General features: G+C 42.3%; 3 protein-coding genes across 3 annotated transcripts; 1 reads left to right on the top strand and 2 right to left on the bottom strand.

Moving 5' to 3' along the window:
• Positions 1–9,773: 9,773 nt before the first annotated feature.
• LOC124690109 (AT-hook motif nuclear-localized protein 20-like) lies at positions 9,774–10,643 on the bottom strand. The gene has a single exon (XM_047223543.1). It carries the CDS (start codon positions 10,641–10,643, stop codon positions 9,774–9,776), a length of 870 nt encoding a protein of 289 aa, XP_047079499.1.
• Positions 10,644–14,101: 3,458 nt separating this feature from the next.
• Positions 14,102–18,123, bottom strand: LOC124692359 (bet1-like SNARE 1-1). Its single transcript, XM_047225714.1, has 5 exons — positions 18,027–18,123; positions 15,704–15,848; positions 14,718–14,774; positions 14,572–14,631; positions 14,102–14,492 (listed from the first exon to the last, which is right to left on the bottom strand). The coding sequence occupies exons 1-5, from the start codon at positions 18,038–18,040 to the stop codon at positions 14,403–14,405; spliced, it is 366 nt and encodes a 121-aa protein (XP_047081670.1). The 5' UTR covers positions 18,041–18,123; the 3' UTR covers positions 14,102–14,402.
• A 477-nt stretch (positions 18,124–18,600) lies between these two features.
• LOC124687252 (deoxyhypusine hydroxylase-B) lies at positions 18,601–22,133 on the top strand. Its single transcript, XM_047221051.1, has 7 exons — positions 18,601–18,745; positions 20,329–20,462; positions 20,549–20,775; positions 20,862–21,000; positions 21,274–21,400; positions 21,494–21,612; positions 21,706–22,133. The coding sequence occupies exons 1-7, from the start codon at positions 18,601–18,603 to the stop codon at positions 21,745–21,747; spliced, it is 933 nt and encodes a 310-aa protein (XP_047077007.1). The 3' UTR covers positions 21,748–22,133.
• Positions 22,134–25,252: the final 3,119 nt, after the last annotated feature.

Below are 25,252 nucleotides of genomic sequence, written 5' to 3'. Positions count from 1 at the left end.
GTACTGCGCGACATTTCAAGGTTCCGATCGTGGTCCGGCCTGCCGCCCGGTTTGGACCGGCGGGTCCGGTCCCTGGTCCGGTCCGACCGGCCCCTGCACCGGACACTCCGGTCTGTGGTCCGGTTGACCGGGTTTCTCGGGAGAAAGCTGATGTGTCAAGTGAGCAACGGCCATATTTCAAGTGACACTATAAATAGCCCTTCTCCTACCTCTGAATAGTTAGGCACTACACTACAAGCTGTTCTTGAGCTCTCTCTCTCATACTCCATTGCTAGAAACACCAAAAGCCTCAGATCTCCCTCCTCCTCCACCCAAACTCAAATCCCTCCGGGGAAACGATAGAGGAGGACCCGATCTACTGTTCTACCAAGCCAAATCTCATTCCCCCTTGTATTCATCAAGTAGCTTGCTCTCTAGGGTTCCTTGGAAACCCTAGGTGGGCAAGAGTGGCTCGGAAGCATCCGGGCTGTGGATTTGCTCCGGACAAGATTGTGAAGGTTTGGAGGCTACCTCAAAGTCTACCACAAGTGAGTGAGCTATTCCTTCGTGGGATAGGCTCCGGAGAATAGGGTGAGCCTTCGTGGCGTGGGGAATCCTTCGTGGGACCTCCACCCCTCCAAACGTGACGTACCTTCTTGCAAAGGAAGGGAACACGGGAATACATCCTCGTCTCCGCGTGCTATCGGTTATCTCTAACCGAACTCCTTACTTGTGATTTAATCGCCTGTGAGAGCCTTCGTGCTCGAGTTAGTTGTATCCTCATATAGGTTGTTTCACCTAGTTTGCATTAGGCTCACCTTTATATTCCGCAAAGCCTAATATTGCAAAGAAAGAATTAAAATCTGTAGAAATCTATTCACCCCCCTCTAGGTTTACCATCTCTGAACTTTTAGTTATGGATGACTCTGAACATCTGGTTATGACCGACGACATGAAGAAACATTGCGACTTGTTCTTTGATAGAGGTGTGGATGCTATCAGTCAGAAGTCCTCTTTTCCTGAACGTTTTCACAAGTGCATAGAAAGGGGCTCTTCTCATCCGTAGCATCTAGATGGCCTCTACATCGTTGCAGTTGTAGATGTTGTTTAGGTTGACAATCCTCTCCTGATCTCGTTGTATCATAGGTCCATAAGTCACACGAGGAAAAGCAGCATGCCTAACTGCTCTCTTGTGCACCATTAGGATCCAGGCTTGTACGCAAATGATGAGTGTTGCGGCGTGATGCACAAGCTGGAGCTGGTCGGTCTACGCAAACAAGATCTATGCATTACGAACGGTCTTATCAAACCCAACTAGTTCTACCAACATGAATCTAACACTACAGTAGAGCAGAGGAGTTTCCACTTACCTCCGTCATGGTGGACGAAGGACAGGGCCGAAAGCTGCCGCAAATGTGCGCAGGCTCCGCCGCGGCTGGAGAAGAGGACCCTTGTCCGACGGCGGAGACCGAAGGGAGATGCGCGCTGCCAGATCTGGGTCGCCGCTGCCGCCGGTGCGAAATTTGGGGGAAGGGAAAATTTGGGAGGGGGCTAATGGAGAGGGTAATCGAAGAGGGAGGTTACCCCTATCTTTGCCGCGCAACGCCGCTGGGATTTCGGCTTCTCCCGCCATGCCGAGGCGGAGCTCCCGCGCGAACGGCATTGTCGATTTTCGTCTCGTCAGGGTCTGACCCTGGAGAAACTGTCAAACCGGACGTTCCTCCGGAGCCTGTCCCAGGGGTGCTTTAAAACCCGTGCTATGCAAGAACGCGACTGCGCCCAGGGAACCAAACGGTCCGAAATATGCTGGGCCGATGCGAGCCAAGGGGCACCCAGGCTACCAAACGTGCCCCAAGTCACCAACCAGCACTTTTTTCGAAATGAGGAATGGAACCCCGGCTTCTGCATCATGATGATGCACACGGCCTTTTATTAAAGGTATAAGAGTAAAAAAGTTAAAACATCTCAGGCATCGCCTAGAATTGATACTGATGGGATTCGTAGCAAAGAAAACAAAAAAATTCTACCGCAAGAACGAATAACAAGCCAAGATCCAATCTAGAAGATGGTAGTAACGAGAAGATCATGAGACTAACCCTCGACGATTTCCAAATCCTACGAGATTAGATCTCGTTGTTGCATAAGATGATCACTTGCCGCTTTCAAAAGTGCGTAGAAGATCTTGACGGTGCCACAGTCGGGCAGCACCTCCGTACTCGATCACACGTTCGGTGTTGATGACGACGTCCTTCTCCCCGTTCCAGCGGGCAGCGGATGTAGTAGTTCCTCCTCGGAATCCCGCCAGCACGACGGCGTGGTGACGGTGGTGGTGGAGATCTCCGGCAGGGCTTCGCCGTAAGCGCTGCATAAGAAGAAGGAGGAGGTAGAAGCTAGGGTTTGGGAGAGAGGGAGGGACTTGGGGCGCCGGCCAGGGTGCCCCCTTTGGTGGTTCGGCCAAGAGTGGCTACCCCTCCCCTCTCCTCCCCTTTAAATAGGTGGAAATCCCTAGGGTTTGCCCCAAAACCACATTGGAGTCCAACTCCAAAACTTACCAAATTGGCGAAACATAGGTCAAGTGGGATTGCTCCCTTTCCTTGCCTCCTTGGCCGGCCAACAAGGTGGAGTCCACCATGGACTCCACCTTCCCACTTGGTGGGTTGGCTAGGGTTGGTGGAGTCCCTCCGGGAGTCCTCATACCATAGTGATTTATTCTGGATGATTCCAAAAACAACCTTCCATAAATTCACCGGACCATTCCCAAACTTAGAAAGTGACTTCCTATATATGAATCTTATTCTCCGGACCATTCCGGACCTCCTCGTGATGTCCTGGATCCCATCCGATACTCCAAACAAAATTCGAACTCCATTCCATATTCCATATCTACTTAAAACGACATCAAACCTTAAGTGTGTCACCCTACGGTTCGTGAACTATGCAGACATGGTTGAGACTTCTCTCCGACCAATAACCAATAGCGGGATCTGGAGATCCATAATGGCTCCCACATATTCAAAGATAACTTAGTGATCGATTGAACCATTTACATACGATACTGATTCCTTTTGTCACGCGATATTTTACTTGTCCGAGGTTCGATCATCAGTATCACGATACCTTGTTCAACCTCGTCACTGACAAGTACTCTTTACTCGTACCGTGGCATATCATCTCTTGTGAACCAGTCACATGCTTGCAAGCCAATCAGACGATATTCCACCGAGAGGGCCCAGAGTATATCTATCCGTCATCGGGACGGACAAATCCCACTCTTGATCCATATGCCTCAACTCACACTTTCCGAATACTTAATCCCATCTTTATAACCACCCATTTACGCAGTGGCGTTTGATGTAATCAAAGTACCCTTCCGGTATAAGTGATTTACATGATCTCATGGTCGAAGGACTAGGTAACTATGTATCGGAAGCTTATAGCAAGTTGAACTTAATGACGTGATCTTATGCTACGCTTATTTGGGTGTGTGTCCATTATATCATTCATCTAATGACATAACCTTGTTATTAATAACATCCAATGTTCACGATCACGAAACCATGATCATCTATTAATCAACAAGCTAGTTATACAAGAGGCTTACTAGGGACTCCTTGTTGTTTACATAACACACATGTATCAATGTTTCGGTTAACACAATTATAGCATGGTATGCAAACATTTATCATAAACACAAAGATATATTATAATAATCATTTTATTATTGCCTGTTGGGCATATCTCCAACAGATACAAGAATCAACCAGCGAAAGAAAACAAAATAAAACAAACTACACATCATTGTATCCGTCTATTGTGCCGCCAGCCAGCCTGACACAAGATATCCTGAGCAACCATCTGGAGCCGTGTGCATCCAATAGCCATAGCATTCCGATGTCCCTCCGGTGACAGAAGATCCCACAACTGGACCCAATGTGACACCATATGGATAACCTGCAAAAAGTGAAAAGAATGTTTTTTGTTAAAAATAATATCATTCCTTGTCCTCCAGATAGACCAACATAAGGCAGAAACCCCAAATACGGATGAAAGCCTTTGATTGTCTATCAACTCCATTTAGCCAATTACCAAACATATTGGTAATATTGGTTGGAGGTGGGAGAGCAAAAGTAAAATTAATCGTACGCCAAAGAATTTTAGCTAAAGGACAAGTGATGAACAAATGCTCAATAGTCTCCTGCTCACCACAAAAAACACATTTTGTACAACCATTCCATCTTCTTTTGGCTAAATTGTCTTTAGTAAGTAAAACCTTATTGCTTAAGAACCACATAAATATTTTTATCTTTAAAGGAACTTTAACTTTTCAAAGATACTTTCGCAAAAAAAGGGGTATGGTCATTCATAAGATCCTCATACATAGATTTCACTGTAAACACGCAATTTGTTGTCAATTTCCAAACAAACTGATCATTCTCATCAGATAAATTAATCCTCATAAGTCTTCGGCATAACTGCAACCATAAAGACCATTTTTTTCCCACCAACAGCCTTCTGAAACTGATATTCAGAGGCGTTTGAGCCAACACATGAGCTATTGTTACATTCTTGTGATGCACAATGTTATATAAGGATGGATATTGTTGTGCTAATGGTACGGTGTATTACCTAACCAGGTATCTTCCCAGAAACTGATACTCTTACCATTACCTATCTTGAAAAATCCTCTTCTAAAAAAATCGTCCTTAACCTTCATCAATCCCTTCCAAAAGGGAGAGTCTGTTGGTTTAGCTTGTACCTCGGATAAGGTCTTTTGTCTTAGGTATTTATTCTGCAGCAACTCCTGCCACACCCCATCCTCGTTAAGAAGTTTATAAAGCCACTTACTCAATAAACATCTATTTTTAATTCAAGGACCTCAATACCTAGACCCCCTTGATCCTTGGTCTGCAGACGATATTCCAGTTGGTGAGCCTATATTTTCTTTTATTTTCCTCAGATTGCCAAAAGAAACGAGACCTATAAAAATCCAATCTTTTCCTTACCCCGACAGGTATTTCTAGAAAAGATAGCATGAACATCGGTAAGCTTGTTAAAACTGAATTGATAAGGACCAGTCTGTCCCCATAGGACAATAATTTGCCTTTCCAGCATCCCAGTTTGCTCTCAAATCGGGTCTCCACTGGATACCAATCAGAAATTCGAATCTTTCTAAAGTGAATAGGAATACCTAAGTATTTAAAAGGTAGAGAACCAGCATCACATCCAAAGATCTGTTTATACTGGTCCAATTCATCATTTGCCTTCCCAAAACAAAAAATCTCGCTCTTGTGGAAATTAATTTTAAGCCCTAAGAGCTCTTCAAAAAGACATAGGATTAGTTTCATATTTACTGCTTTCTGGAGATCATGTTCCAAGAAAAGGATAGTATCATCAGCATATTGTAGGATAGAGATCCCCCCTTCAACAAGGTGAGGAATAAGCCCCCTACCTGATCATCATTTTTTGCTCTATCAATTATGATAGCAAGCATGTCCACCACAATATTAAAAAGAATAGGAGACAATGGATCACCTTGTCTCAAACATTTTTTTGTCTGGAAATAATGACCAATGTCATCATTTACCTTTACTCCAACACTACCCCCTTGGACATATTGACTGATCATCCTACACCATTCAGGAGCAAACCCTTTCATCCTCAAAGTCTATTGTAAGAATGACCATTTCACTCAGCACTTGCAATGATGTTCGTCTCATGTACGTATCTCAGTCATAGTTTTATCAGATTTCTCGTATGGTTGGATTGGTTGACCTGTACCTGTGATGGCTGGACCAGCGGATGCTGAACATAATCCTGCTTCAGGGTGAGAAGAATCCAAACTGCTGCCCACAAGTCATACAAGTGCAGAGGTGCAGATTCACAATTATAAATACCCCCTCCAAAATCCAGCTGTTGGGGGAATTTGGGGCCCGGATTATCCGGCTTAAGTAAGGGCCAGATTATCCGGGCCCCCAGATTTTACGGCCTCTGGAAAAATCCGGGAAAAGTCCGGCCTGGATCTAGGGTACTACTGAGCCGCTCGTCAAAAAAGTCCTTAGCCGATTTTCAGGGCGCGGATATTTTGCAAATATCCGGCCCGGATTATCCTGCCTGGTGAAGTTTTTCCTGCTTCCTTTTGTCTTGTTTTTCCACACAAAAACAACCATATACATATATATATATTATCTGCACCATCTCATCAAACATTAGTGTATCACATATATATATATATTGACATCAAATATTCAAAATTTAAACCGAGAGATGTTCTTTCACTTAGGTCCATGGATTCCATTGCTCTAGCTACAGCACATGACAACTCGCCCGGGTCGGCTAGATCTTTGTGTCACTCTCCAACTTTCCTAAACTTTAACGTACTAATGCTAGTCGGTTCAACATCTCCATGCTCTACGAGACCTAGTCGTCTCACCGACTTACACATGAGCCTCAATAGTGTGTGTCCAGCATAATCTCAATCGGCCAAGGCAAACATAGATAAATTATTAAGCACAAGTCCAACATCCAACTTGAAGGCAATAATTCATACATGGACAAGTAACATTATAGCTACCGACTCATAAAGTGGAGCATCTAGGGCACCATTCCTAACAGAAAGTAGGTTCATATGTGCAATAACATCAACGCATGCTTCAATAGCGCAGTATCTTAACAAGTTTGAGCTCCATCTTCGATAGAACGACTATTTAAGTGAGCTATTATTTAAACGGACGAACTCGACAACCCACTAACAACTGAATATGTTTTATTAGCTTCGGCGTTTCAGATGAAAATTGGATTATTTGGATAAAACTCATCGGATAACCTAAAATTTATTTGGATACGGATATCCGGGTGCTATTTGGCGTACCTAGTTTAGGGTTGTGATTTGGCTTAGAAGCCGACTTTGTAATGTGTAGAGGTGTCCAAAACTTGTACGGAAAGTACAATTGATGGCCGATTCAAATTGAGCAAACAATCAAAAAACATAAATATACTTTTATCCTCTCAAACCCTTGTCATTTTTTCTGTTTCTTTGGCGACTCTGCACATGTTTCGTTCGTCAAACCGATAACCAAGTTAGGGGTGGTTAGACCAACTTAGTTCAGCCCATAGTCATCGGGAACTCCAATGGGGTATCTCCTGAATAATTGAGGCTTTGGGCTAAAAGAGGCGCCATCTAGATGCCTTGTGTATCACGCTATTAGCCTCTGCAAGGTGAGTTCTGGTGTATATCATTCGGTGCCACGGATACACCCTGACGTTTTCGTGTGACACATTTCATGCCCAACAACTTGATAATAAATGCTGCATCCACTAGAAAGGAAATTTGGACCAAGGCGCCACCATTTTTTAACGCATGATCGATCATTGTCAATTTTATCGGAAAAGGAAACTTTCGAATTTTTGCATAGGAAAGTACGAACAATACGCCTTCATCGATCAGATGGACGCACATGTAATCAATAGATAAAAAGTAATAGACTAATATTACATCTCTGAAAATGATTAGTTTCAAACAACTAAGAATGTAATTATCAGTTATATTAATGGTTTTGCTATTTGTAAGGCAACTTAGAAATTCATATTTGCAAGTCTATGCTAAAACCATATATATGATCACTAAGATTCATGTAAGTACAAAGGGACAAGATCATCATCTCATGGCTACGAAGGTAGTATTTGAGGAATAACTACTTCCCGGTGGACTGGGAAATAGTTACACCTTTATATTTCTGGCTTAACAGTTAACACTATCTTTTGTGAGCACAATATGTATATATTGGTGTCCAATTAAGTGTGGACATATTAGCTAAATCAGTTCGATTGAGCATAAAAACAGATATGCATGATTACACACGCATGTTGCATTACAAAAATCCATTGTATTTAACCATTTTGAATGCCAAAAGATGATGTGTTAGTCAATAATGCTTAGTCAAATAGATACTCAATCTGATCTATAATACGTGTCGGAAATTTATTTCAAATTTTGATCGGAGGGAGTAGATAACATTATATTTTGGAGAAAAAAGTAACTTTCAAATATCTGTGTTAATATCTTGTTCTATTAACAAACGATTTTTTTGTGGCTGATAAATTAGCATCCCTACAAAAACTAAGGATCCGATATAACCCATCGACTCAATGGAATTGCCTTGGAGATAATATTATACGCAAATATTTGATCAATTTTAACAATTCTAACCATTTTGAAGTTGGACTTTTTTCTTCACTAACTAATAGTTATAACTAGTACATCCAGTGAAATGTATTGTTTTGTTTACATTAGTTATGATAATCAGCCTCAACAATGGAAGTCATCTTATTTTTGTTCCATTGTCGAATGATAGCTGAACCCCTCCTAGATATGATCATAACGGTAAAAATATGAATACATATTACACGTATTAGTAGTAATATACATACATGATGAAAAATTATCTGTTGTTACTCCAATTTCAGTTGGTTTCGTGTTGTATTTGATCCACACACATGCATCAACTATGCCAAAGTGAACATTAATCCCCTTCCAACAAACATTGTAATGTATGTGGGTGCATATACTAGCTTGCAATTATTGGAGCCTTAGTAGTGCGAAATCCCAAAAGACATCATATATATTGGTATTGAGTATATATTTGGTTCGAAAAGAAGGTCCAAGGTGTTGACTATGCATCATGGAAAAGTTTAATTGCGTAGCTGGTAGCTAGAATTTGAACTGATGAACATTAATTTAAAGAATTCAAAGTAATGAAAATGATATCTACAAACAAATAGGAGCTGGATTGTACATACTAATAAGGTTTGATATCGAAGTCGCTGGAGTTACACGACGTGCATGTACACTACTAGAGGAGAAACAAAACCATCTAGTGTCCAGCTAGAATAGCGTGGAACGATCTGCGCATGCATATTGCATGCAAGTTAACCACTGTTCAAAATTAATTAATGGTTAATGATATAGTCACATGGCACTAGAACTAGCTAGAGTGTGCATAGTTCGGTTAACTGAAACCTCTCCGGGCTCTCCCAACTTAAATTCAATGATCTAAAACATTGTGTAGATGCATAGTCCTAAATTCACCACTTGATCTGAGATTCCTAAACAAAGTTCAAGTTCAGAAACGTTGGGGGACCAAACAGTGTCAATATGGGACCAACTGAAACCATGCTCTACTTTTGACTATTCAAGCTAGGATCGGGAAATGATCATGAAACTTAAATAAATGTATGCATTTGTTTTGTTAATTATCATCATGAATGTATGAACATGAGTTCCTTTGGAGTAATATGATCGATCACATGTACACAAGTTATAATTTTTTTAATTAATTCACGTTCTTTGCTTTGCCCGGCCTGCCTTCGCTTCGTGGAGCCGAGGAGAAGATCAATTGAAAGGGACGAGGGAAGAGAGAACCAAACAACTAAGTTTTCACCGTAAATGGTAGGGAAAATTTGATCACCCAGATAGAAACCAAATAACATAAAGCATATGATCGATCAAGAAGCAAACATTGTTGCATGAATTGATCCGAGCTAGCTAGCAATATGGTCCATCCCTAGCTCAATTAATTAAGTACATAATAGACACAACGATATTATTTCACCTTAACAATGCAGTAGTAGGAGTACGCAGAAACCTAATTAATCACCATTTGATCATCATATGTACCACAGTACTAACCTAGCTAATGGCGCCAATCCATGCATGGATCCATCTCGACCTCCAATGGAACAGTAACCATGCACGCATATGCCGCCATTGCCACTTCAGTAACCGGTCGCCATTGCCATCAGTAGGGAGCGCGAGAGTGCGGCGCCCAAGGGAACCCGTCGCCGCCGCCGCCGAGGTGCCCGTTGTTCGGCGGCAAGTTGAACATCGACGGGTCGTGCATCCCGTGCCCGCCGCCGCTGGCCATGAGAGACGGCGGCGGCTCGACCCCGCCGTGCATCGGCGGGCCCGACCCCTCCTCCTCCTCCTCGAGCGGCAGGCGTTCGTAGGTGGCGTTGGCGAACGTGGACGCGATCACCATGACCGGGCCCGCGGCGACCAGCGGGCCCACGACGCTGCCGCCGACCACCTGTCCCTGCCCGCCAGCCAGGTACACGGTGAGCCCTGTGGATCCCGGCGGCGCGGGCCCCGGGAGGAAGGTGCCTGTGAGCGAGAGGATCTCGAAGCGGCCGTGGAGGGCCACGACGGCGCCACCGGGTGCCGACGGCTGGCGGAGGGCCACGTTGGCGACGGTCCCGGCGCCGCTGAGCACACAGACGCCGCGCTGGCGGCGGCGCGAGAACTGGGCGATGGAGTCGCAAACGTCGGCGCCGCCGGCCACCTCCATCACGTGGCTGCGCAGCGCGTTTGGGCTGTCCCGCGTCACGAAGATGGGTGGCTTCGGCTTGTTCTTGGACCCCGGCGGGCGGCCCCGTGGCCGCCGGTTGGGGGCCGCCACCACCGTGCCCGGATCGCGCGGCTCGCCACCACCAGACTCGTTGGTCTCGTCCGCGTGCTCGGCCGCCACACCGCCACCGGACGTCGGGCTGGGCTCAGGGTCCTTGACGACGGCGAGGGCGAGCGCATCGGACTTCGGGCCCGACGAGCCAGATGGTTGCTCCGGCGCCACGCCCGGCAGTCCCAAATGGCCGTCCCACCACCGGTTCGCCATGCAGCTGCTTGACGGCTGTTTGGTTACCACATGCAAGCACAAACACAGAGATCATCTAAGCTTCCATAGTAATTCTATGGATATAGTGCAACAAATTAATACCACTGAAAGATAAGAAAAAGATCTCTAGGGAAAACAAAGAAGATTTTATCTATGTTTCTCAATAAGAAAAGGGCAAATGGAGAAGAAGAGAATTTTGTATGTGCAGAAAATTTGGAGGAGATCTAATGCACAAACATGAGCACATATTCCATTTGCATACCTTGAGATGAATCTGGGAGAGTTAAACGTCTAGCTAGTTTAGCTAGAGAAGCATTGGGGAGCTGGAGGAGGAGGTGTGGCTTTCTCTCTGAAGTGTGTAGAAGAGAAGAGGCATGCAAGTGGGTATAAGAAAGGAGGAGGAGAAAGAGGGTTGATAGAGGCTGGGGAGAGACTTTGGGTGCCACCATAAACTAACCAATCTAATTAGGAGAGCCTTTAATCCTACCTGCACTCTTCTATCTTACCCCGGAAACCTCACTGCATGCTCCTCCCATGGGTTATTTGGATTTTTCTTTGGTTTGGATGGCTATTGGTCCCCTATTGTCATGTGAATTCAAATTGCGAGTACCTATTTAATTGTTTGGTACATGTTAACATTTTACTTTGGAACAATTTTTTTAATCGTACTCTTGAAATGGTCCCCGTACATTTTTACCTCACATAGGCTTATTTTTTATTGTACACTTGGACTGGTCCCCTATTGAGCTGGCATCTGGTGGGCGTAAAATATAATCGGTAAAGTTTCGCTCTCTCTAGTCATGACTGAGAATTGGGTACTCGCGAATTGTTAATATCTAGATGTGACGAGTAAGAATCTAACAGGTCGATATGTTAGCTAGCGGTCTCTCTCAAAATGACCATTCTACCCATAGTCCGTAGTACCTATTTTTTTAAAAAAATTGGTAGCGGCAGTTTCAGGTCCTACTATTACCCCACTTGTAGGTGTGAAATCGTTGGTCCTGAAATAGTATGGTGCATGATGAGGCTGGGTGGCCATAGTATTTTTCCTAGTGTTGTGGATGATAATTAGAATTGAGTTGGATGGAAATGTGTATTAGTGGAAGCTTAGGGTTTCTGTGCGTTGGAAGAAGGCAGGTGGGGTACGGTGCATGTCCTTTTCTGAAAACTCCCGACATCCCAACTAAACTAAACCAGCCTTAGCTTTCGTTCCTTCTTTGCTCTCTTTCTCACCACTTGCAGCCAAGAAAAATAATACTTCTTGGACCATATTTTACGTTGTTTTTTACATTAATAAATTAAAATTTCCAGTGCCTTTTGTAGTGTTAAATTGCTTGAGATAAATTAAATCAGTGATAAGTTGGGTTGAATATACTTATGAACCTATGCCAACTACGAATACTATTTTGTACTGTTTTAGTTTGGAGTTGATTGCCTTATATTTGTATCCAGTTTCCAATTGTACAAATGTATATACAACCAATATGTCAATTATTGAATGGGATGGTTAGTAGTAACGTTTGTTTGCATTTTAATGGAACTAGGCACTGTGGCGCCTCTATTTTTAAAAAGTATGCTTCAGAGTGACTAATAGTTGTGATATTAATTTAGTTTCTTGCTCTTGATAAAAATATTGACAAAGATACTGTATCATTATGTCACTATGCATGAACCATCAAAAGAAATAATTCTACCACATATGAACAAGTTCCTGTCCTGTTGGATGTTTCCAGGCCGTAGATAAAGTAATCAATCAGCTGACATGTTCATAGAAAACATTTTTTTTACTAGTGCTTGAAAACCTTAAACAAGTTGTCATATAAATGATTAGTCAACTCCTTGAACTGCAAGTCATTTCTTCCCAGATTGTTGTTCATAGCCTCAAATAGCAAAAAAAAAAAAAGTCTGGTAGTTAGTTTTATACATGTTTAGGGTTGGAGCTACTTGAATTTTCAGTCATTTTAATAATCAGTTCGAAATACTAGTTTACTTCAAAGTTCAGGTAGAGATGTTGTTTAATATAAAAAAATATATGTCATTTCGAAGCTACAAGTAGGCAAGCTTTAACTATTGAAGGTTCTCGTATAAAAAAACATGTATGCTTTCTTTATGCTAGATCTCTGTGTACATCACAACAAACTGATGAGGATGATGATGATGTCTTGAGAATTGAGACCCTGAAATATATGTTTTAATTATGTGCCAGTATTAAGAAACTTTCCTCCCAGAAAATTCTCCTTAGTAGCATCTCCCACCAGACTTATTAATCCTTACAGAGTACTGACCCACTAAACCCTATATTTGGTAACCTTAACTAGATGACTAGATGAGCATGTACTAGCATCCATTTCCATAACATGCTCCAACAATTCTCAATGTAAACATGTCATTCTGGCTATATATAATTCCACAATATAACAAATCTCTATAATCTCTTTAATTACATGCTTGCTTCAAAAATCACCTATAAGATTGCAGCTCTGAGCCAATCCCTCTTAATTAATTACATCTTGTGTGCAAGAATCTACAGGACCATGTCCAAGCAACCCTGCTATATTAACTATACATATGCCCAACTCTTGTGGTCCATGGCATGCATCACAATTCACACTACACATTCATAGAGATTTGCAAACTACTACTAGATCAAATCATCAAAGGCACCCAAGTAAAGATGCTGCCATGCATGCTCATGGATCCACTCCAGTCTGAAAAAGAAAAGCACAAAGGAAAAGTTAACTGCAACCAATTTGATTAATGAATGAACCCCTAAGCTTTTTAATAAAAAAAACAGGTCACTAATTAAACTGATGGGCACATCTCCCAGAGATGGATAACCTAAGCTTTGTCAAACACTGATGGGGTGGTGTGCATGACATATCTAACACAGCCCAAACAAAACAATTAGGCACTAATTAGCTACAGAAGGGGAGTGCAGTAGAGTAGATCAAGGGTTGTTCACAAGATCAGAGCCATTTGTCGTTTTAGGGATATCTCAAGGTGAGACTTCACAACGAGAGATGGTTGCATGTATTTTTTTTAATATTTGAAATTAGGGATATACGTAACAAGGTGCATGTATCTGGTACAGGTTTACAATTGTTTAGAGCTGCTACAAGTGATTAGGATTGGCTGGTGCAATTATCTATGCTAATGGCAGGTGTCCGGTGCTTGTCCCGACACGATTAGGGCATCTTCCACCTCAATAATTGCACTAGCTGTTAATCGTGTGACCAAACCAGTCGCTGACCCGTAAGTCTTGGCTTAAAAATACTATTACTCCCTGAAGAGCTCGCGCTACTCTTTCAGTTTTGGATTTGTCCCCGAAGCCGCACAACACGTGTCGACCTCACAACTACCAAAACAAGCTTTAACTGAACTCCACTCCATAAGCAACCAAAACCCTGAAAAACACTAAACTGGAGATCCCCGAAAGATGAACTGGAGACACCTTATAGTAGTAGTAAGCATTCCAAGTACTAGTAGTTATCATACATATAGCATGACAGTTGAAATAGACACCAGAGTTGAATCCATATTCTGTAATTGCACAGAAAGACCAAAAATAAAGAAAGGGTTGCAATTCGTACACGGTGCAGAATTAGCGAACACTCAAGATCAACATAGTTTGCTTTACGACGACTGGGAGAACTAAGTATGTACGACATTGTAGATAGACTGGCGCAACCATTTTCAGCATGTTCTTGAGCACCTCGAGTCCACGCATAGCTTCAGGTAGGATCCAACCCAAGGATCCGTCTACCTGGTCAGGTAGTATACAAGCATAAAAAGCGCGACGAATGATGCTATGAGGGTTCCCATTCTTCTGCTTGATTTGGTCTCGAAAACCTATGTTCATGAAGAGATGAATTGTGTCAGGAGACTACAAGGAGAAGATACGTGGTAGGCTAATGATCTGGCCACTCACCGTCTTGAATTTGTCCACTGTTCCAGAGAGATAACCCCTTGAAGCATCCATGTCATTTCCCTGGATGAGGCACAATGGTAAGACAGGAGAACAGTAGATTTAGATCTTTGAAGCAATAAAGAGTTAACAGTGTAAATATAAAATACCATTCTGTCCAGCATACGGTTGTGAGCCTCGACCTCTTCATTGATATCACCTGACAACTACAAGCCAGAAAATGGCTTCAGTAATGTGATATATCATTGATAAAAGGGGGCAATATTTCACAGCTAAAAATAGCTAGAACATGGAGAGCAAAATAGCTTTAGTCTAGAGGGGCTGCCAGCAACCAGCAGATAAGTTTTTTGAACAAGACAACCTGAACAATGGAAGAGAGTGCTACTCATCTAATTTTTCATTTGAGGACCAAACCTCAAGCAACTCCAGTATTAAAAGTTGTACATGCCTGATTGCCTACAGCGAATCTCACTAGCAAAATTCAGATTAAGAAGCCTAGAAGTTGGACACGAATCATCCCATGTTCTGGGTCCAAACGTTCACCTTTTATTCTACAGGAATCTCCTAGTGGCTTTCAAGCTCATTGAACTACAAAAGGGGACCTTCAACAGCTCACTTATTCACTAATTTGTACTAAATAATTTTGAGCCAAATGTGGCACACTCAAAAGGTGTTGATCCAGACATATCAAAGGAGAAGGTCAGTCAAAGGGCACCACTGCCTCAGTTCAACCAAATAGTATATCACAATTCACAAGGTCCATTAGATTAGTCAGATTCCTTCTCATCTAGATAATTTAAGCGGAAAACTCATGCCAAAAATCTACTCTTAAATCATCGCTGGCTTTTCAAGTTAGATGGTCCAAGAGAGCACATGGTTAACATAGATTGCATGCCTAGATTTTACCAATAAAGTTGCAGTCCCTAAAGTTGTTCTTCTCTTCGTTTCGCGGGGAAAGGTGTTCACGAAAACATGCAACTACAAACACCTATTTATGGTCTATCTAAGCAATGCAGCTTATAGATAAACAAATGCAGACAATATTTGAAACAATAGTGAGGTAGCAATCCATCAATGCCATCGAACAGGGCAGTTCAGGGAACATTCAGGCATTCAATCATTATGTGACACTTACCCGCTTCAGAATGCTAACTCGATCTTGCAATCCATCAATAGCTCGCTCATTCTCATGCTCATCTATCTCATGTGAAGAGTAAGCCGACGCACGGACTCCACCTTCTTCAATGCCATCGAACAGGGCAGTTCTGGTGCTTCGGTAGCTGCTTGAAGTTCACAATATAATAACATAAGAGTCCATAGAGTTTTGAGAAGTGCATAGAAAAACATAATATGCAAAAGAAAGAAACAAACTAAAATATTTTGCACATGAGAAGAACTAATGTTTATATATTTCAGGTCAATAACTACGACTACGTCATGACCTAAACACATGTATTGGCGACACCTGGGGTGGAGAGGGGAAGAGTGCATTATGGATCAGATGAAGAAAGTGACATTCTGTTACTATGTGTGTTCAATCGAGACACTGCCCTAGTAGGCACAGACCACCCATTAGACAGTTACACAAAACTCTTTGATAACAGTCAGGTCCACAAATATATGCATCACAAGGCACTACTCAATATCTACTCTGAAGCTCGCACAAGATAGAGATGTTGCAGTACAACTGCAACTACTAAAAGTAGTGATGAAATCATGGAATGCAAGACATGAGATGCCATCAGAGAGAAAGTTCTATAAACATTTGGCATTGAGATAAGTTGTTAGTGTAAGCAGAGTTCTTGCTTGAATCTGCAATATATACCACCACATCAGGCAGGATGCTGAGTTTACTTCACCAACAACATTGGGCACCTAGTTAACTCTTCACAGCTAAATAAAATGTCGGCCCACCCTACATTCTATGTTCATTCAGTATTCAATCTTTTGTGTCATTCAAGATGTAGGCCTCATTGGTACCCACATTCGGCCAGCATTGGGATGTCCCCTTAACCCATGTAGAAATATGCAACAATTTTTGGCCAGAGATCATTCCCAGAAGTCACCGGACAACTTTGACCAAGTAAATGAATCTCTTCGCAATAGGAACATATAAGAATCTTGCTGGCTGTTGTACATCAAATATACATAACCTAATGTCAATAGTAAATGGAAGTGAACCTTTACATTCAGTAGGTCTTTTTTGCTCCTTTCTGTTTGACACAACTAAGATGGAGTACTTGAGAGAGGTGAGAACAAAAGATTCTTGTGACTGCGATCATGTCATCAGACAGAGGTTCTACCATGCTTTTTGCTCTCCTTATTATCATTTCTACAAGGAGATATCATTTGATTTTCCTTCTTTTTTTAATAAAACTAAGTGGCTAACAGCATGTTATTTCCACAAACTATCATAACAGTTTGAAATAAGTATGCAATGCAAGAATGTACACAATACATCAATTACCCCACTTTAGGCCATACATTTTACTTGTCTATAGCCTATAAGTCGACAAGTATCATTTACTCCGTAGGCAGAACAGATAAATGTAGTATTGTTAGAATAGTGGCTAGTAGCTACCAAGAGTACAGGGTCTTAGATCATTGATGTGAAGGGAGATTAAGACCAATTCCATGTCAGTATGCCACCATGCATGGTAATTCAAGATGCATCTTTCCTCAGCTAGAGTAGACAAATAAACTGTGAGATGATGGCAATGAAAGGCATGGGCATTATAGCAAAAAAAAATGAAACACATTATAGAAAATTTTGTGGAGCTGGAAAATCGGAATGCTCCTCCTGTGCAAGACTCAACAATCCACCGAGAATAACGGTTTCAAATCTTCAACAGAGACCTGAGCTGCAAAGCTACTGTTCAGCGCATTCATATCCAAAATCGAACAGATATATGAGGACAAAAACCTAAGCTGGCCAGCAAGAACACGTTGATCCTGTTCCAATTATTCAACATAAGTTGTCAGCTGTGGACACCTTTCAGATTCAAGTTCAATACAGACATGACTAGAACACTGAGCTGCCAGCGGTAAACTAGACAGCAAGTGGGCAAGAGTATCACCAGGAACCCCAGCAGGTTCACTACAGGTCTACGGCGTACCGCCATTCCTGGCAACCCAATCGAATCTACCAACATCCAAACCCTGAAACATAACGCATGGCTCAACAACAGGACTGCAGTAAAACGAATTGCCTTAATCCTAACTTCCCAATCAGAAGTATGCATCACTGCATCAATTTCATCAACTGCGTGCGAATTCCACATCACAGCACCGCATCACAACGATGCTACACTGAACACAAGCGATCACCCGAGCTAGCCAGTCGGAAACGGTCCCCCAATTAGAAGCCTCGCCCCGCCCCCGTGAACCCTAACCCCCTCATAATCAGCACAGCGAAATTCGAAAACCTCGATACACGGGAGCAATCAGGCAGTGCTTACCCCCTCGCGTTCATGGCGCCCGCCGTCGCGTCTCGATTCCAAGGCCGCCCGCCCTCCCCTGCACGAACCCAACGCCACCCCGATCAGAGCCAATCGACGAAAGCGGAACCGAGAGAGGCGGATCGATTCGCAGATCCGAGACGGGTTCCGGCGGACCCTACCTCTCGGTCTCGCGCCGGATCCGAGCGTGGTTTCGTCGCCGGCGGCCGGTGGTGGTGGGATTCGCTCGCCGCGAGGAAGGAGAAGGAGAATGGTAGGGAGTACCGGAGTAGCTTCGCCGACGGGAGATTTAGCCTGTAACTGCCACGTGGGCCCAGCTAAGTCGGGCCCACTGACAGCGAGAGTCGCTCGCTTTCCGCTGGTTCGTCCAGCTGGCAGCTTCTGGATCGGGCGGGTGACGTGTCCCGCCTCGATCGGACGGCTGGGATCGCTCGGATGTGGCGTCGAACTCACGCGCAGTTTTGTTTTCTGCTTTCTCCTTCTCTTTCCGCCGCCGCCGCCGCCGCCGGGAAGCTAGCTAGCTATAGCTAAGCTGAGAGCCAGCATGAGCGCGGCGCCGTCCGAGTCGCCGGCGATGGGGTTCGAGTCGTCCCCGGAGATGGAGCGGTTCCTGTGCGGGCGGCTGCTGGACGCGGCGCAGCCCATCGCGGAGCGGTTCCGCGCGCTCTTCTCCCTCCGCAACCTCCGCGGCGACGGCCCGCGCCGAGCGCTCCTCCAAGGTCTCGTTCTCCCATCGGTTCGCGCTGCCCTCTTTACCTGGCGATGCTCCTATGCTAGTCTCGTAATACTAGGATTGGTGACCGCACTGAGTTCAGCCGCAGTAAACTACTAGAACAAGTGTGTTTGGTAGCTTCGGTGCTTGGTTTCAGCAACCAGTGCAAGAATTTTGGGGTGTTTAAGTGTTTGCCGGGCCTAATTGAGTACCTAACCCGGCGGCTATATTTCTGCGATTCAGTATTTTCTGCTAGCAGTGTTGATACTACTCACTACTCAGCATAGTTTTTGCTCATCTGAATGACCATCACCTGTTGTTGATGAACGTCGGTCTGTTAGTATCTTATTAGCGATGAACTCCAATCTGTTACTACACTGTTCATGGCCTCTTCTCCCAGGCTCAATATCGATGTCATGAGCCTGTTTTAGTTGATTTATGTGCTAATATAGGTTGCCTTGGGCTATCTATCCTCCATGGATTCTGGTAGTACTTAATTTGATTTGTTGCGTAGCTTTGGCAGCTTTCACCTGTCCATTTAGTTTATGATGACATTCTTCTGACAATGTTGAATTGTGCTATTTCTGTGTGGCCCTAATTAATAGGTTCCTACTTGGGAGTAGGGAGGCTCTGTGTGTTAATTTTCAGTTGGTATCAGTGATTCTAAGAAAGCTTGAATCAATTCGCCCCTGCTTTATCTGGTGTTGCTATCCTAGTCTCCTCCTGCTGCGGTTGGCGACTGCCTTGTGGGTATAACTGCAATCAACTAGAAGTGTTTGGTAGCTCCGGTGCCTGGTTTCAGCAACCAGTACAAGAAATTTGGTGTTGATTAAGTATGCCCCAGGAATGATTGAGTGCAGATAGCTGCTATAATTCAGTGATTTAGTGACTTCGTGCTAGCAGTAGTGACACTTACTCAGCTGATTGACCCTCAGCTGTTTGTTAAATTGTTGTGGTGAACCCCAGTCTGTTAGTAGCTTAGTGATGAACTCAAATCTGTTAGTAGACTGTTCATAGCTTCTTATCCCTGGCTGAATATAGATGTCATGAGCCCACATTAGTTGATTTATGTGCTAATATAGTTGATTCTGGGTACTCCATTTGACTAGTGAAGTAGTTTTGGCAGCTTTCACAACCCAAGGCAGTCGCTAACCGCAAGGAGGAAACTAGCATAGCATCATCAGAGACGGAGGGGGTTAATCGATGTGAGGCCGTAATCAGTAGGTTTGGACTTTTATGAGTCCTAGTAACACCTCGTATGAATTAGTGATCCTAAGACCATTATCTATCCCAAGTTGTGTATGGTTTTCCATCTCTAGGTACTGATTTATGATGATTTGCTCAAAGTTCTAGTGTCTTACCACCTTTTTTTTTCTTGGCTTCTCCCTAGATGACATTCCAATTGGATTTGCTTGTTCATTTTGCTTGATTCTGAAATTATGTGTTCTTTTAATTGGTCTGCTGTTAATAGTAGCTCCTACTGATAAATCTCCTATCTCTGAAGTGCTACCGATATTTTGTTAATCTATTATGAAAATGTACTACAAATAAATGGTTAAGAAAATCTGATTTATTTTCTTCAATACACAGCTGCAAGGGATTCTTCTAACTTGCTTGCCCATGAGGCTGCATTTGCACTTGGACAAATGCAGGATGCTGAGGCTATCCCTGCATTAGAGGCAGTTCTCAAAGACCTTTCATTGCATCCAATTGTCCGTCATGAGGTAGTTACTAGCGTTGAAATAAATCTTATTTGCTCTTTCTAGTGCTTTGCTATCCATTTGAGAAGTTCTCTATGTTTATCGATCAGGCTGCTGAAGCCCTTGGAGCTATTGGCCTAGAAAAGAGTATTTCCCTGTTGAAGGAGAGTTTAACAGCTGATCCTGCCGTTGAAGTGCAAGAAACATGTGAGTTGGCTCTTAGACGCATAGAAGAGCAGAAGAATGCTAGCGGCGTTGAGAGCACAACGATTTCACCTTATCTATCAGTTGACCCAGCAATGCCTGCCAAGCAAGGACTTACGGTAGTACAACTTAGGTATGTCTGTGAAGGCGGTTCTATATGTGTTCACTCTCTTTAATATGCATCGTCTTGACATCACTGGCATGGTCAATATTTTTCAGGGAGCTTCTCCTCAGTGAGAAAGAAAAAATGTATGAACGTTATGCAGCTCTTTTTGCGCTTAGGAATGATGGTGGAGATTATGCTGTTTCTGCTATCGTTGAAGCTCTAGGTGTCAAAAGTGCTCTTCTACGCCATGAGGTTTGCTAGAACGTGAATCAATTTATGTTTGCTCTTTTGCCACAAGCATAAATTATGGGAGCTGAAATTTTCTTATAAATTAATAAAGTTGTCTGTCTTGCTAAAGAAGAAGATGAATAAAGCAAAACTTTTCGTCTACATCTTCTCAAATTTCTAGTAAAACTAGGATCACCAAGAAATTATTTTTTTGTAGCATAACTATTTTATATTGTTCTTTCTGTTTTAGTGCCTATTCTTCTCCAATATAATAGCTGTTCTTCTACTGTTCTGCAGGTCGCTTATGTATTAGGTCAGCTGCAAAACAAAGCTGCTTCAGATGCACTTTCTGGTGTTCTGAAGAATGTCGATGAGCACCCAATGGTCAGGCATGAAGCCGCCGAAGCCCTTGGTTCAATTGCAGGTACACATGATTTGCCAGAATGCTGTTTACTTCTCCGGTCAATGCACATATGTTTCAGAGTTCCCTAATATCATGGTCATGTTGTTGCTGTAGATCAAGAAAGCATTGCACTTCTTGAGGAATTTGCCAAGGACCCTGAGCCCATCGTCTCGCAGAGCTGTGAAGTAGCTCTCAGCATGCTCGAGTACGAGAGATCAGGGAAGGCATTCGAGGTAACACAACACCTGACCTGGGTCAACTAAGATAACTGTCATGAACACTGTTCCCTTTCACGCAAATTTTAACCTCTGTACTTTTCGATGCAGTTCCTCTTCCTACAGACTCCTCAGGTGCAGCAGGAATCCTGAGCATAGTTAACCATTGGCGACATCGACCGCCAAACTGACCTATTTCGCCATCCATTTTGTTAGAGCATTTTTCTGTACAACGATGGCAATATTTCTTCCATTTTACTTGGACATCTCAGAGCAGCATGAAGAACATGGTGATGAGCTGTCCAGTTCCATTTGCAATGGAATCAAAGTGTATGAGTTCCTGAAATCTGAAATGAGCGAAAGTACCTGCTGAACCTTAATATGTGTGATGGTGATGTATGTTTCAGTTGTACTAAACATTCTCTGTCCTATCCACTATTCTTATTATCGTGGCAATCTGTTTTGGACCAAATCTTGTAAACTGCAAACATTCAGGTTTAGTTTGACTGGCCAGATTTAAGGATAGTGGTTACATATTATTTCGCTTCTCAATTTTCTTATGCTACTACATAAATCCATACTGGAGCATACAAGATAGTATTTTTGTTTTTGAGAAAGAGCATACAACCCTGTGGGAGGTGGGAGGTGTGCGGCGCACCCAGGCCAGGTATGTTGGGCCGGCCCAAGTTTGTTTTTCTTTTTTCCTTTCTTATTTTTTCTTTCCATTTTTTCTCTGTTTTGAATCTGAACGTTTCAAATTTGAACAAATTTCGAATTGAATGATTTTCAAATTTGAATATTTCAATTTTGAACAAATTTCAAACTTGAATGATTTTCGAATTTGAACAAATTTCAAAATTGATCGATTTTCAAATCTGAACAAATTTCAAAATTGAATGATTTTTGAATTTGCACAAATTTCGAATTTGAACAATTTTTGAATTTGCACACTTTTCAACTTTGAACATTTTTCAGATTTAAACAAAAAGAAGAGAAAGAAAAACAAACTAAGAAAGAAACAGAAAAGAAAAAGGAAAAAAATAGAAAACGAAAAAAGAAACAGAAATAGACAGCGAAATGGGCCGACCAAGCCGGCCCATACCGCGCGTGGGAGGGTGTGCGCCGCACAGTAACGGTCGACCTGATCGGTGTATAGGAATTACCGTGGGAGATGGCCTAACACGCAATTATTCAGATCGTTCTTTTTCTGCGGGTTGCTTAACTTTGTGTTAGACTGCTCATAGTGGGAGTAACATAGCTACTATCATCACACATCTCAAGACATTTTGGTGACATGGCATGCTATAAATGAAGAAAATAGAGTAAGGTGGTAACTAGCTATGTTACCATAACATCACACACCTCAAGGCAAGATTAGTCTACAACATAATAAATGATACAATGCATGATACCACATATAAGTTACTACCCACTATGAAGTTAGTAATCTAGACTAGTAACATGACATATGTTACTAGTCTAAGTTACTCCCCACTATGACCAGCCTTAGGCTAGCTGCAAATGCATATCTACTCCCTCCATCCTAGATTAACAGGCACTCACCTAGTTTAAGGTAAAGTTTGACCATTAATTTAGTCAACGAAATATGCATTATATGGCTGCAAAATTTATACCATTAGATTCATATTCAAAAAAGCTTTCGAATAATATAGGTTTTTAAACATATGTTTCATATTTTATTGATCAAAATAATGGTCAAAGCAATTTTTTAGGCTACGTGTGCGCTGTTAAACCGAGACGGAGGAAGTACTTCAGACTTCCGATGCACCAATGGTCAGTTTGCTATTTACCTTAGGAATGGAAATATTCAGTGTATCTTCTTCGCTAAGGATACTGCCAATCACAACTGCATAAAGTCATCAATCCATGTCGAGTAGACAGACCTTGATGATAGCCAAGAAAACAAAAGCAAAAAAAAAAAAAAAAAAAAAAAAAAAAACACACGATATGAGCAAGGAAAAAAATAGCGCGCTATAACAAAATAGCGTCGGTCGAAAAATACGCTATTAGCGTGCTAGCGCTGGAATGATGTAGCATGGGTTGTCTAGGAACGCTATAGCGTTCTATTAGCGTCATAATAGCGCGCTATTTTTTCCATAGATATAAGCCATTTACGAACCTTGATGATATGAAACCAGCATGTAGGCAACAAAAAAAAAAGTATCAATACATGTCGAGTAGACAAGATCTGTGTTACATCTCCATTTGTTTCCCTTAAGCAAAGCGTATGTGTTCCTTTCCTTACTGCCATATCAAAGACCACGCACAGATTTCAGTCCAAATTGGTCATAAAAACATCATAATCATATATGCATTTCTGTGATTGGTATCTCTCAAAGGTTGCAGTCCAAGGTGCATTCAAACACGTGAATGAACAATGGCAGTAACATAGCAACAAACCAGCTTCTGGCCTTACACATGCAAAACTACTCAAACTGAACGTAGCATTCAGAGAGTTATAGGTGAAGTGCATAGAATTTTGATAAAGACTCTGCTCCTAATTATAGCATGTGTGTTGATACGCATGTGAACAAATTTTGTTGTAATATCAAATACAGTGGTAGAGTACAAAAACATTTGTGAGAATGAATATCATTTTTCACTAAGGAAGAAGGAAATCCAAAAGAGATAGCTGATAAGATTCTTCAGCTATTCTAATATTATTGGAGGCAAAAATAATGAATTATCATTCTTGAGTTTCGAAGACATACCCATCACAATTGTTAATTTCTTGGTCTCCACCGTGCTTGGAAATGTGAAAAGTATGCCCATAAGTAAAGTTGTGCAATCTTACTCATTGATATGGTCGCTTCCCACTTTCAAAATGACATACGAACATGCAGGGGATACATGACGATGAAGTTACCATCAAATTGGTTTAGTATTGACTATTGAATATTGATACGTGGCAAGGCTTTAAGGAGCTTATAAATGAAGTATTCTAATGTCCAAACTACCACATGGAAACCTAGTTGGACTTCTTTGTTAGTGCATTCTTCTAAATGACTACCAAGATCTTGGACGTCATTCTTTTTTTTCTTTTTAGTATGTTTTGTTTTTAAGTTCACTTAACACTTTAAGTTCTTAGATTGAAAAATAAGATACTCCCTCCCTTCCACAATATAAACCTTTTTAGCAAGATAAAGTTGCTTCCTAAAAAGGCTTAAATTATAGAACAGCGTGATACAGAGTATTAGTTACAACCAACATTACACTACATTTCATAATGATATTTGAAGAAGCCAGAAGAAGAACATATATGTTTGATTGGCCAACAAGATTCAAAGTAATTAACGGGATCACGAGAGACCATTTATTTTCAGCATGATTGAAAAATAAAGATATGTCACATAGATGACACAAATTGGAAAACGGAGTAATGAGGAAGATTGAAGTAGAAGACGTGTTCAACTACCCTCAAGTGTGTTATTGTGGGCGAGGGAGGCCATTGAACTGCCCTCGAGTGTGATGTTGTGGGGAGGGGGCACTGGCCCTCCCCATCCCATGATTGTGTCATTGTTACTAAAACAAAACACCCCTGTATGCGCAATGAGAAGACTACAGATGCTCATGTTCTCAAAAAACTATCTCTTCGTCTTGATCCTAGACACGTTCATGGGTTCCAATATATCAACAC

The sequence above is a fragment of the Lolium rigidum genome, chromosome 2 (genome assembly GCF_022539505.1).
Source record: "Lolium rigidum isolate FL_2022 chromosome 2, APGP_CSIRO_Lrig_0.1, whole genome shotgun sequence".
Lineage (NCBI taxonomy): Eukaryota > Viridiplantae > Streptophyta > Magnoliopsida > Poales > Poaceae > Lolium > Lolium rigidum.
Note: the sequence above shows the minus strand (reverse complement) of the source record. Positions and strands in the feature narration are given on the sequence as shown.